The sequence below is a fragment of the Quercus lobata genome, chromosome 11 (assembly GCF_001633185.2).
Source record: "Quercus lobata isolate SW786 chromosome 11, ValleyOak3.0 Primary Assembly, whole genome shotgun sequence".
In the NCBI taxonomy this organism is placed as follows: domain Eukaryota; kingdom Viridiplantae; phylum Streptophyta; class Magnoliopsida; order Fagales; family Fagaceae; genus Quercus; species Quercus lobata.
The window spans coordinates 17,161,738-17,175,147 of record NC_044914.1 but is presented as its reverse complement, the minus strand read 5'-3'; the positions used below and the strand labels follow the sequence as shown (position 1 = coordinate 17,175,147).

The 13,410-nt window shown below is 32.6% G+C and overlaps 1 protein-coding gene across 4 annotated transcripts; it reads right to left on the bottom strand.

Annotated features, from left to right (window-relative positions):
• Window positions 1-7,281: 7,281 nt before the first annotated feature.
• On the bottom strand, window positions 7,282-11,919 carry LOC115968550 (glycine cleavage system H protein 2, mitochondrial-like). 4 transcript variants are annotated; one of them, XM_031087969.1, is made up of 4 exons: window positions 11,490-11,919; window positions 10,444-10,573; window positions 8,673-8,924; window positions 7,282-7,737 (listed from the first exon to the last, which is right to left on the bottom strand). In XM_031087969.1, the coding sequence occupies exons 1-4, from the start codon at window positions 11,504-11,506 to the stop codon at window positions 7,729-7,731; spliced, it is 408 nt and encodes a 135-aa protein (XP_030943829.1). In that variant the 5' UTR covers window positions 11,507-11,919; the 3' UTR covers window positions 7,282-7,728. The 4 variants fall into 4 exon arrangements, 2 of the variants coding, with proteins under 2 accessions (XP_030943829.1, XP_030943828.1); XM_031087968.1 differs by lacking the exon at window positions 11,490-11,919 and adding an exon at window positions 10,825-11,394; XR_004086766.1 differs by lacking the exon at window positions 10,444-10,573 and having other exon boundaries at window positions 8,673-10,011.
• Between the last annotated feature and the right edge of the window lie 1,491 nt (window positions 11,920-13,410).

The window sequence follows — 13,410 nt, the reverse complement described above, 5'->3', positions numbered from 1 at the left end:
ACTCGGTCAAACGTTCCCGGTCATGTACGTGAGTCATTCCCGGGAAAATGTGGTATGCACGGGAGACGGAGCTGCCGAGCATTATCGGTCCAGATGGAATCAAGTTCCAAGATCATAAATGCAGCACCGCCCTCTCACCTAAACATCCACTTAAATCAAATGATATTGGACCTTCAATAGCACAAACGGTGGCTGTAATCACGATCGTCCCACTAACCTAGGCTATAAATAGAAGAAAGATGGGAGAGGAAGGGGTTCAGAAACTTGGAGAGAAAAGAGTGACAGAGTGAACATCAAACTGGGCGTTGCTTTGAGTCTCTGCCGAGAACGACCCATAGTAGGAAACCTTCAAGCCCACTACAAATAGATTGTGAGCCCATAGTAATCCAAGGCCCATAGGCCTCGTACTTGGTTCTTACAAAACTAATACATAAAATTGTATTGTATTTAGATCTCGCTTGGAGTTCACTTTATAACAATAATCAATATGTTTATTATATTTAAAAACAATAGATGATTTCCAGGATTTAATATTAGTAACAATAATTAGTATTTTCATTATAATAATAAACAATATATAATGAACTTATATTTTATCTTATATGAGAAACGATATGTTTACAGCACTTTCATAACAAATCCTAAGTGACAAATTATTACTGGTTACTATATGTTGGCAAAATAGTAATTTCAGTAGTAAGTTTAAATTAGAACTTATAACAACTTATCACCAAAAATTTATTAGGAAAGTTTTGTAAAACTATTGTGGAGATAACACTTCTCATATTTTATTCTCTTGTTAGTACGTATTATGGACAAATTTATAATAAAGAAATCATGTAAATCACAAGATTAATTTCTTTTTACCCAAAATGCATCTTCTTACTGACCCCCTAAAAATATATCCTGGAGTCGCCACTGCTCCACACTAAGTGAGGCCTAAATTATGAAATTTTTAATTTTTGAGTAGGAGGTAGAATAGAGACAAGATTCAACTCAACATCATTGCTTTGACATAATAATGAAATATTAGGGAAAAAAGGTAGATGAAAAGGAATCATTGAAGAAATTAACGTGATTCAGTCACTAAAAACTACGTACGTTCACAACATTTCATTGTTTCATGTAATCTTTTTAACATTAATTAAGCATGTGGCTTCTTTTTTATTTTTATTTTTTGTTAATGATATAAACATGTGAATCTGGTCATAAAAATTGGAAATTTGACTAACTAGCTAATAAACAAGTACAAAAGTCATCAATGGCGAAGTGAATCATGAAGCATTGATAACAACACTTTCCAAACTAAATTAGAAATGTAACGCATCCGTAGCAAATGTACATTTATTTTTGAGATAGATAGAATTTACTTTAGTCTAAACTAAGTGTATATGTGTATGAAGCTCCCTCTAGAAGACTTAAACCCTGCCCTTACTCCTCACACCCTACAAACACTTATACTTGTGGAGTGACCACCACACCAAGAGTGCGCAATGGTGTAGCACATGTACGTTGACACTTAGAGATTGATCGATATGATTGAATGGGCGGTACTATGTATTGTTTAGGGGTTCGAAATGAACCGTTGGGCTGGCAATTGTTTTTTAAAACATATAATTTATTTATTTAATTTTATTTAACCCTCATAAAATAAAAATTTTAACATCTTGGCCTTAATTTTTTTTTTTTTTTTAAGCCTAATTGAAATAAGCTTAAATTATATGATCTTCTTAATAATATTTTGGTCTTTTTAAACGCAAAATAAAAATTCCAACAACAAATCAATTTTATCTAAAATTTGGAGGGTAAAAAATAGTAAGTCTAACAATAAAATTAGAAATTTGTTCATCTTAAAACTTAGAAAAAACTCATTTAAAGCTTAACAAATTTGAAATAAACTAATGAAAAATTCTTAATTTACATTGTATTATCAATGTAAAATTTACATTGCCTCTAAACAAATACGTATAACTTTGTACACTTTTATGCAAATGTGTATAATATTGTACACTTTTTGCAAATGTGTAAAAAAGTGTACACATTTATTTAATCTATAATGTAAATCTTACATTGATAGTACAATGTAAACACATAATTGTCCTAAACTGATATGATTAATTTAATTTTTAGTAACAATAATCAGTATAGTCATTGTATAAAGAAACAATATGCTTAATGAACTTGTAGTTTATCTCTTATTCTCTTGCTAGTACATACTATGGAGAAATTTGTAATAAGAAAATCACATAGACTGTAAAATTTATATATCTCTAACCTAAGATTCATTTTCTTACTGGCCCCCTTAGGAAAAAAAAAAAAAATCCTAAAATTGCTATCGGTTGATAAATGAAGCCTAGTGTTTCATCGAACTCTTCACTTTCAAAAATGTAAAACATGTTTTTATATCATCTACTAATGGTTAATGCATGTCTTGTGTGGGGGTGGTAAAGCAAATGCCTTCAATAAATTCAATGACAATATGGGAAACTTCAAGGAATCTCTTATTAAAGATGTGCAAGGAATGTTAAGCTTGTATGAAGCCATATGATGGTGCGTGGAGAAGATATGCTTGATGAAACACTTAAGTTTACTACCACTCACCTCGAATCAATGGTGATTAATTTAAGCCCTCCTATTGCCATACAAGTAAGTCATGCCTTAAATCGGCCTATTTGAAAATCCTTGCCAAGGGTAGAGGCAAGACATTACTTTTCTATCTACCAAGAAATTGCTTCACGTAATGAAGTTCTACTAAACTTGGAAAAATTGGATTTTAACATGTTGCGAAAAAAAAAAGAAAAAAAAGAAAAAGGATTTTAACATGTTGCAAAAACAACACAAGAAGGATCATAGCCATATTTCAAGGTAAGTTCATTAGCTATATCTCACTATGTTGGTGTCGAAATTAAGCTTTTTGTTGTGAAATTTTAAAGTATTCACAAGTGTACAAACTGTACCTAAATATAATTTGACAAGAACGAGGTTGAACCCACAAAGACTTGTATGAACGTAGGAAAATTAATCAAATCTTAACCAAATTAATCCTAATCTAGTTTAATAAAAATTGATTGTTTTGAAATTAAATAAAGCTAAGCAAATAATTAAACTAAGCAAAAGATATAATACAAAAGCAGTAAAGAGTTTAAACAATCTAAAGAAATGAATTAAGGTTTTAGAATCTGCCTTGTAAGTCATATCAGCATATATTTATGATCATTAATTTTTCTCAATTACTGCATGATAATCTAGAAATCAATCTTGCTATCATGGAAAATATTCTCATTAAAATTCTTATTTAAAAAAATCTATTTTTTGCTTCCTATATATAAAATCAAATCATCAATTGTATCTGTAGCTAAACAAATCACAAAAGATATCTAATTTTATAATCAAGCAATAATAAACCAAGCATTCAATTTATTAAGATAAATCAAAAATCATGAGAAAAACATGATTGAACTCATATTAAGAATCATATCTTAATTGATTGTAATGAAGCAAGAACAATTTAAATCATTAAAGAACAACTATTTTGGAAAAAATCAAATCACATAAATAAAATTGATAATCTTTAAGAATGTTTCATCTTCTACCTTAATTGAAAATTTAGCTACTCATGGTAGCTGAAATAAAACACACAAAATAAATATTGAACATTAAACTAGACAATTAAACTACTAACTAGAATGAAAGAGAAAAGCTACAGTGCTAGCACTGAGAAAGGGTGAAGAAAAAAGCCACATGCGTTTCAGCCTTCTCCGTCCTCTGTTTCAGCTTTCTTCTAGCCTGCGTTTCAGCTCTCCTCTAGCCGCCCCCAATATTTCTTATTTCCCTCTATTTATACTAAGACCTAAAAGCTCATTATTAAAACCAACGTGGCCCAAAAGTAAGTACTCCCTAAGTAGACGTTTTGGTGAACAAATCAAGAGGCCCACAACAACAATTCAATTACTGATTTGGACCCTAAAGCCCACCACGTTCACTGTGTAAGAATTGCTTGATTTGAGTTTTGTTTCCTTGCACACTTCATTCACGTTGGATTGAATCTTGGGCTTCTTTTTCTTTTTTTCTTTCTTTGTTTTTGTCTTCTCTTGAATTCACGCTTGGGCTGGATCTTTACTTTAGGCTGAATCTTTCCTTCGTGCTTCACACCTGGGTCATAAGTTAGCTTGACAATTGGCCTGGTGCTACTTTGTATGTAAAGCCTTTATTACCTATAAATCAAAGACAACTTACCATCAGTCACAAATTAATATAAAAGTGCAGCTAAATATGCAAATAGAAAGTATTTTATTGTATACATTTCATGATCATCACTTTCATAAGACATGATTGACCAGACAATTTTTGTTGAAATTATAATTTAGGTGGTGTAAAGGTATAGATGTTGCCACAAACCTATCTTTTACAATAGACAAGGTGGTGGAGTTATACTTCTGGATTTTGGGAGTGTACTTTGAATCTCAATACTCTCTTGCTAGGAGGATACTAACTAAAACAATTTGCATGACATCAATTATAGATGACATATATGATGTACATGGCACACATGAAGAACTCATGCTCTTCACAGATGCAATTAAAAGGTTTAGTAAAAGCACATATGATTCTCTTCATTTGAAATGGATTCATGTCATGGTTCATTCTAAATATTATAAATTTAAAGATGCATCTAGTGCCATGTCATTTAAAATTTTAATTAATGTGGCATTCTATACATACTGCCAGATCAAGAAAATAAAGTATTAACTGTGACAAAGATTCTCTCAATTTCAAGTTAACTGGGGAATATCATGTTTTTATATTTGGGAGGGGAGGGGAGGGGAGGGGGGCACGATCATGGGGTTAAAGTCAACATTACACGCTTCATTTCAACGTTTAAATTATAGGTGGGATATCAATTGCATAGACCAACTCAGAGATTACATGAAGTTGTGTTATAAAGCAGTCTTGGATGTTTTTGAAGAAATTGAGGAAAAGATGTGCAAAGAAGGAAAATTATACGTTCACCATGCAAAAGTTGCGGTATGACACTATTAATTCACTTGAAACCATTTTTTCCCCATATATGTTCATTTTATAGTCATTATATTTTATGTTTTAATGTAACTGGATGAAAAAACTTGTTAAGAAAGTGTTGGCATGGGAGATATCGTGACCAAGGAAGTGTTGGAGTGGGTCTTCAAGGAGCCAAAGATTGTTATTGCAGCATCAATCATAAACAGGCTAATGGATGACCTTGTTTCCAATGAGGTATGTTAGTGTATCATACTCTCTGATTTCACAAATGTTATATAGCATATATTGTTAGTGGATCTTATTGAGCACATGTTAGCTCTTGATTGTGACTAAAATCAAGGAACATTAATTATTGACCCGAGGAAAAAAGCTAGTTACATTTGTGTTGTACTCTAAAAAGATTAGTCTAATCACAATTGGAGCATTTTGTAGTTGTTAATGAATCTCATATTAACCCAATATAAGCATGATATGGGACTCAGCAAAACCCTACACAATGCAGAATTTTATTCCAATTAAGAGATTCTTCACATGCAGTCTTGTCACTGCCACATGTACTGAAATTATATATAATATAGAAGATATACAAATTCAGTCAAAATAATTATCTTCTTTCTTTTCCCAGTATCTTTATTTCAACAAGGTATATGAGACATTAGTTTAGTACTGCAAGGAATATGATCCTTGTCTATGGACTTATTTCATGGTTCAATTTTTACTTTATTGAATCTAATAGTGTATAGAGTGTAGTGTATTTTAAAATTTTAAATAACATGTTATTAGATACCCCTTTAATTTATACTATTTAAAACATGAAATGGATTCATTTCAAATGGACCCACAAATCCATTTGGGCCTAGAAAAAATGACACTCATTATATATTTTGGAATTTTTTTTTTTTTTTACAGTTTGAGCAAAACAAAGAGCACATTACCTTAGGCATCTAATGGTACAAGAAGCAATATAATGTCTCAAAGCAAGAGGTGCATGCCGAATTTCAGAAACAAACTGTGAATGCATGGAAATGGAAGGATATAAACAAAGAGTGCATTAGACCTACTAAAGTGCCAGTACCTTTCCTCACACATGTTGCCAATTTCGCATGAGTCATGGATCTACTTTACAAAGATGAATATGCACACACAACTTGGAGGAATGATGGTAGAGCGTGTCACTTTAATGCTTGTTGATCCGGTATCAATTTGAAGATATTGATGCAATGTCTCAATATGACTTCAAAATTATAACTAAGTTGGTTCCTTAAATAAAGGTTTGATGTCCTACCAACTCAATAATAAAATAAATGTGTGACTAGAGTGAATCACAAATTTATGTGAACTCCAAATTACTCTTAAAATTAGGAGCTCAATGCTTTTGAACTTTTAAGTAAGTGTTCCGTGGTTATATATGTATGTGTTGGTACTTTAAAAAAGGTATAATTTCCATAAGTGATTAACTTACAAGTATTATTTCTACATTACTTTCCACTTGTGCATGTGTTCTAACAGTGAAGAGATAATTCAATGTGCCAAGGCTCTCTCTTCCACATATTTATATCTATATTTACTTTTGTTTGTAGTTTTAGCTTTGTTTTTATGGGTGAGGTTTGGGTCCAGTGTTCAATTGCACTAGACCCGTTGAGATTATAACACGTGTCCACTTTTGAACACATCTCACCATCTTAATGGGTTCAGTACATGCTCTGTTTTTATTTACTTTTATTTTAAGCTCAATATGAATATGCAATCTAGTTTTTTTTTATTTTTTTTATTTTTTTTTTTTTTAAGAAAAAAAGAAAAAGAAAAGGACTAATACTTAAAATGGGAAGTATCGCCAATTCCTAAAGCTTGATAAAAAGTATGAATTTAATCACAAATCATTGTTTTAATGCTCCCTGACACGTGGGTATAAGCTTCCTTCACCGAGACCTAATATGCGAAATTTTTAATTTTTAAACGGGAGTTAAAATAGAGACAAGATTCAAACTCAGTATCATTGCTTTGATACAATGATAAAGTGAAATATCCTGGGAAAAAGAAGTAGATGGAAATGGAATTGAATAAATTAATGTGATTTCGTCATTAAAACCTAACACCAAATTTGGGAGAATGATACCACTGACAATATAGAAAAATGGCAATACAGGTTGCAATTAGTGAACGATGATATTTAGCCAAAATGATTTAATTCCAAAGAATATAAATTTCTTTAGCATCCGTTGACATCCACCTTCTGAACTTCATGTAACTAACAAGAGAAAGTGAATAAGAAAGCGTTCTCCATGCATCAAGAAAATGAGATCCCATATGTTGAATAAGTATTCAACTCAAACGAATATTATGAAAATGGTTCTCAAACCACAAACCTGCCTAAACAGCACCAATAGATGAAACTAAAAACCCAGAATGATTATTTGCTTAAGAAATCCACTAAATTTATAGCTCTCAGGTAACAAAAGAAGAACCGCGAAAGCACACGTTTGGATAAAAATAGAAAGAAAGATATGTGCACCACACACTTAAAGGATTGTGTAATTTATCGTGATTATCCATGAACAACCCCTACATGAAAATTGCCCAAAGTTCTTCGTGGCCATAGTCACTCAGTGAATATTATCTTCTTCACAGAACTTGGTGTACTTATCTGCATCCATCAAGCTCTTCAATTCACCACTATCGCTCACCTCAACCTTAATTATCCATCCTTTGTCATATGGGCTTGAGTTAATCCACATCAAGACAGATACATCAGAAATAAGCATAAAAGAAATGAAGGAAGAAACATATTCTTGATGGCAGCAAATATGTCAAACTTCACCAATTAAAGGAAACTGGAATTGTGAATGAATTTTTTAACACAATGAAGGTGGTTAACCAACATTTTCAGAGACATAAATTTATTCTGATGATTACCAGCATCAACCTTAAGCTCAATAAGTTTAGTAGCATGAGAGTTTCCCTTATGGTCTATTCTGCTCTTGATTGTGTTCCAAATATTGGCTACTAGGGACATTGCCTAACAACTTGCATACTAGAAGGAACTATATTTAACTATAGGCCGTTTAAGGTAACTAAAAAAAAAATTTCAGGAAGCAGAAGGAAACTTGACTTAGAAGCCCTACCCAAAAGGAGAGAAGAACCATGCACACCAGACAAAAAGCAACATGGGGACAAGATATGCTGGGCAAGATGAAGACAACAAAGAGAAATAGTAAAATATGCCCAGCTACAATAGCTAGCACACAATTCAGCAGGCAAAATTTGTTCATAGTCAGAACTCTCTGAATTCAGAGCATTTAAATAAACAGAGACAAAATTTGAGCCTCTGACATGTTTCGTTTATGCATTGATGTCAAAAGATGAAGATTGGGCACGGTTCAAATCAGTTCATAACCACTCCTCCCCCAAAATCTCAACTCTGAAGTGCATTAGCACAAAATTCAATTTTGAGACATTCAGTTTCAGTCAACCATGAAAAAGAAAATACCGTTATCATTTCTCTCCTGTTCCAATCTATGACTTTACTTGTTGATCCAGACCCAATACACCAAAAAAAAAAAAAAAAAAAAAAAAAAAGAAAAAAGAAAAACAAAACAAAAAAAGAAAAAGAAAAACATACAGCACTGAAACTCAAATTAAAAAAGGAGACTCACCAGACCAGGGGAGTCATTGAGCTCTTCGTTTACTTCAACCACTTTCCCTGAAATGGGAGAATTAATATCATTAGTAGCCTTGACACTTTCAACCACACCAAAGCTGTCGCCCTGTGATACTGGAGCTCCCACTTCCGATAATTCAATGTAGACAACATCACCTAAATGATCCTGAGCATGGTCGGTTATACCAACAGTAGCAGAATTCCCCTCAACTTTCACCCACTCATGAGAGTCAAGGTACTTAAGATCCTTCAAAACCACATGTAACATGGAGAAAGCAGATCAATTTTCTAATAAACCAAAAAAGATCCCATCTCAACAATTAATATTTTGAAAGACAAGAATGCTTAATTTAAAAAAAGAAAGCATAAAGTAGCCAAAATAATTATGCCAAAAAAACAGAAGCTATGTACAACAAGAAAGAGACTCAAAAAACATGGGAATGGAATCACTAGATGTGAATCCCTAAGCATGAGACCAATCAAACAAAGAGTCTATAAATGAGGCAATGAGCTTGTCCCCCATACTCTCCAAATCCTCAAATGTACGCCTGTTTCGTTCCTCCAAATTGTCCACATCAAGCATAATGGCACCAAGTTCCTAATACCCGAGGAGTGCTTCCCCAACCAATTGTACCACCCAAACAAAAGGTCAACCACTCTCTCAGGTAAAACAAGAGACACAAAAAGATCTCAAAGCAAGACTCCACAATTGGTACGCAACCTTGCAGTGAACCAACAAGTGATCCACTGCCTCTCCACAACACCGACACACTATAGTAAAGCTTCTTCCCCTTAAGTGATTCTATATCTAGAAATGAAAAGATATTGCTGCATACTACAAAATCAATGAACTAGATTATCATTTGTATTAGAGAACCATCTTTATTCCATATGGATATATCAATTAGAAATTTAATCAGATAACTTCCTAAGAGAAAACAGAACTCCAATAAAAGCATTAAGAGAGAGAGAGATGAGCAATGCACTGACAAATTAAGAATTTGGCGTGTTAAGCTTCAAAAGCATTTAAAACCCTTTTACATCTATACAATTCCTTCTTTGTTCTTAGAAATTCTCTTAAAAAATGAGCCACTAGTATCTTAGTCCCATGACCTTTTTTTTTTTTTTTTTGATAAGTAGTCCGATGACAAATTTAAATCTCAAAGAAGTGAGTTCAATAAGTCAAATAATAATCATGGTACTAGTGTGTTCAACAATCATATTACATTTGAGATATCACACAGCCTATATTTCATATGATTTAATTAAAAAAATACACACCACACTTTCCACCACTATAGCAACAGATCATTGTCCATACTGACAGCAACTACCTCCAAACAATCACACTTGGGTTTGAATTTTCAACAAATTATATGTGACAGACAATGGCTTTCATTAAAAAGAAAAAAAAAATTATAGGAATAATCGACCTAAGATTAATCACAATTCCAGCACAACAAGAAACTGACAACAGTATAGTATAGCTTTCACATACACAGAGTATGTTGATTTATGAATGCCCAAATTCAAGAACCCATTGACCTCAGCAGTAATTAAAAAAAAAAAACATGGTATATATGATACCAATGACAAAAACAAACCAACCCAATTTCCAAAAACGAAACATTCTGATCAAAGAATCATAGATCAACCATTTTAACAAACTAATGCATATATGAGAGATGCAAATCCAAATCTCAGCTTTTCTAATTGATATGGCATTGGGTTAATGTTGATGTTGGTGCATTGCAGGATGGTAGTACATTACTCAATTTGATCTTGATGGAATAGATGATATAAGAGGAAATGCCCTTGTACACAGACACACAAACGTAAAGAGGCTTGCTAAGATCCACTCCTAATGAAGGCAATCGCAATTCCTCCAATAAAACCCTAAAATTCAAAAATCCCAAAATCAAAAAGAGTCATAAAAAATAAAGCCAATTAAACTAAACAGTCAATGAAATAAATTAACCCCAGAAACCCTAATACAAAACCATCAAGCTGAACCCAATTGCATAATAAAACCCATAATATTATGCCTTTAACTGCAAGTAATTTATCACGAGAACAATTGAGAAAACTAGAAATGAAAGGCAGAAAACTTAATTGTAACATTAGTTCTGTTTTAGGGGCAGTGGTACCTAGCACAAGCATGGAGAAAACTAGTGCTGGTTTGACCTGCCACAAGCATTTGCACCCCAGTGGCACCTCTCCCCCTTAATGGGAAGGCTATAGATAGGCGGAGGGTTTTGATAAAAAGAAGATAGGTGTTGGATTGAGCTACTTGCATTGGAAAGAGAGACAAGGAGGGGTAGGGAAGGATATAACAGGCTATTAGAAAGCGATCGTGTTTCAATGTTTCAACACATGTGAAGAAAAGAAGAACCTTCAAAAGAATAAAAGATGAGAGAGTCAGCTTAATGTGGTAAGTAAAGCTTGTTGACTGACTCTACAAACTTTGATTGGGAAAGAAAAAAAAAGGCTCAGGAGCACTTGTGCATGGATTCTCATGTAAAATAAATGAACATAACATCAGGTATCACATCCTTAACAAATGCAAAAGCAAGTTCACATTGGTTGGTAATGTACTGAAACTTTAGTGTAGCTTCTAGATGATTAGCAATATAGAGACATTCAGTTCCAGTCAACAATGAAAAAGAAAATATGGTTATCTTTTCTCTCCAGTTCCAATCTATAAATTTCCTTGTGGATCCAGACCTTCCCCCCCCCCCCCCCCCCTCCACAAAAAAAAAAACCCCTACATAAACATAAGGATCTGAAACTCAAATTAGAAAAGGAGACTCACCAGATCCAGGGAGTCATCGAGCTCTTAGTTCACTTCAACCACTTTCCAAAAAATGGGACAATAAATATCACTTTCAACCACACCAAAGCTGCTGCCCTGTGATACAGGAGCCCCCATTTCTAGTAATTCAACAGACAACATCACCGAAATAATTCTGAGCATGGTTGGTTATGCCAACAGAATCAACGTTAATCCACTCATGAGAGTCATGATACTTAAGATCCTTCACAACTGCACATAAAATGCAGAAGACTTCTACGAAGATCATTTAACGAATTTGATAATACTGAAAAAGCTCAAATGAGCAAAAGACTTCTCCAAGGACTTAGAACTGGTGAATTTGTTTATCCCCTCATGGTTATAAGTAAACCCAACGTTTGGCTAGTGGTGCAGAAAATAGATTCCACGTTAGACCAATTTAAAAAGAAAAATACTGGGACTTGGCCTTGTTATTAATTGGATGAAAAGTACAAGATCATTGTAAGGTATGAAATAGCTTATAATTTATATTCATGATCTTTGTAAAATTATCACGTGATATAATGATTTATTGATTACTTTTTTCTTTTTAATTTCATGTTTGAAGGGACCTTATTGCTGGTGTTATTCAATTAGTGAATCAAAGATATATGGGAGAACTAAAGATTCAAGAAATTGCTATTATTAATGGTCGTGCCAAATTGATGAGAATCTCAAATGAACTTGGAGTGAGTAAGCTAAGGGACCAACTACAAAATCTATTAGAAGACTTATTGGGAAATGATCCTAACAATAAGGAGTTGATCGATTTCTACTCTCATTTGAAAACAATGCAAATGTAAGTACTCATTTACATTTAAACCCGTTTGGCTTTGTATAAAGTATTTTCTTGAAAATATTTTTCTTATTTTTCAATATTTGGTACACTGAAAATCATAGTCAACAAAAACATTTTTAGGATTCATTAAAAACACCAATAAAATCTTAGAAAATGGTAATGCATTTTTTTTAGATAGTGATCCTTTATCTTCATGTTGCAAAAATTTTCAACCAAACAAAATCAACTAGAACTCTTCTTCCACTTGAGAATAACTTATTTTCCTCATAAAATTTTAGTTGAAAACTTTTTTTGAAGGGAAATATTTTATGTTGAAACATATAGTTTTTCTTATGTATATAAAATTATGTTTTCAATGTCTAAGTCAATTTCTTTTCTGATTATTTTTACATTTTACTTTTTAAAGGTGCAAACTTATTCATTTGAGAGATCATCCGATGCTGTTGACATCTCAAGAGAGACTTCAATTCCCAGTATTATCACTTGTGTCGCTTAATTATGAGAAAAAGACGTCAAATTGGAAAGGTAAATATGATGATCTATATAGAGCTGAAGAAGTTAACAAAGCGCAAAGACTTGAGGAAGATCCAGAATATAAGGTGGTGTACGAGTACAAAATTTACCAAAAGAGAAAAGTTAAATTAGTTAATTACATAGCATCAAAAGCTGAGAAAGATCAAGCATATAAGAAGGTGTACGAGTACAGAAGTTACTCAAATAATGCATCGAGCCAGATTTATTTCTCTCGGAATGTCATAATACACATTAATGATGATGGGCAATGTGTATGTACTCTTATATATCTATCTTCTCTCTTTTTTATTAAATGCATATTAGTTGATTACCCTTTAACTTTCTTTTAATTACCAATTTCTGTTGTAGAACTAGTCATATGTAGGTTAATATTACATGTGGCAGTGAGAGTGAGAGAAGTTCTTCAAATTTTTTATTATTATTAACTAAATGCATATTATATGATTGTCCTTTAACTTTCTTTTAGCAATTTCTTTTGTACAAGCCATATGATAGATTAATATTACATGTGACAGTGAGAGGGAGAGAAGTCCTTCAAATTTTTTTTTTGGTTGCAATAAGGTTTCGTTT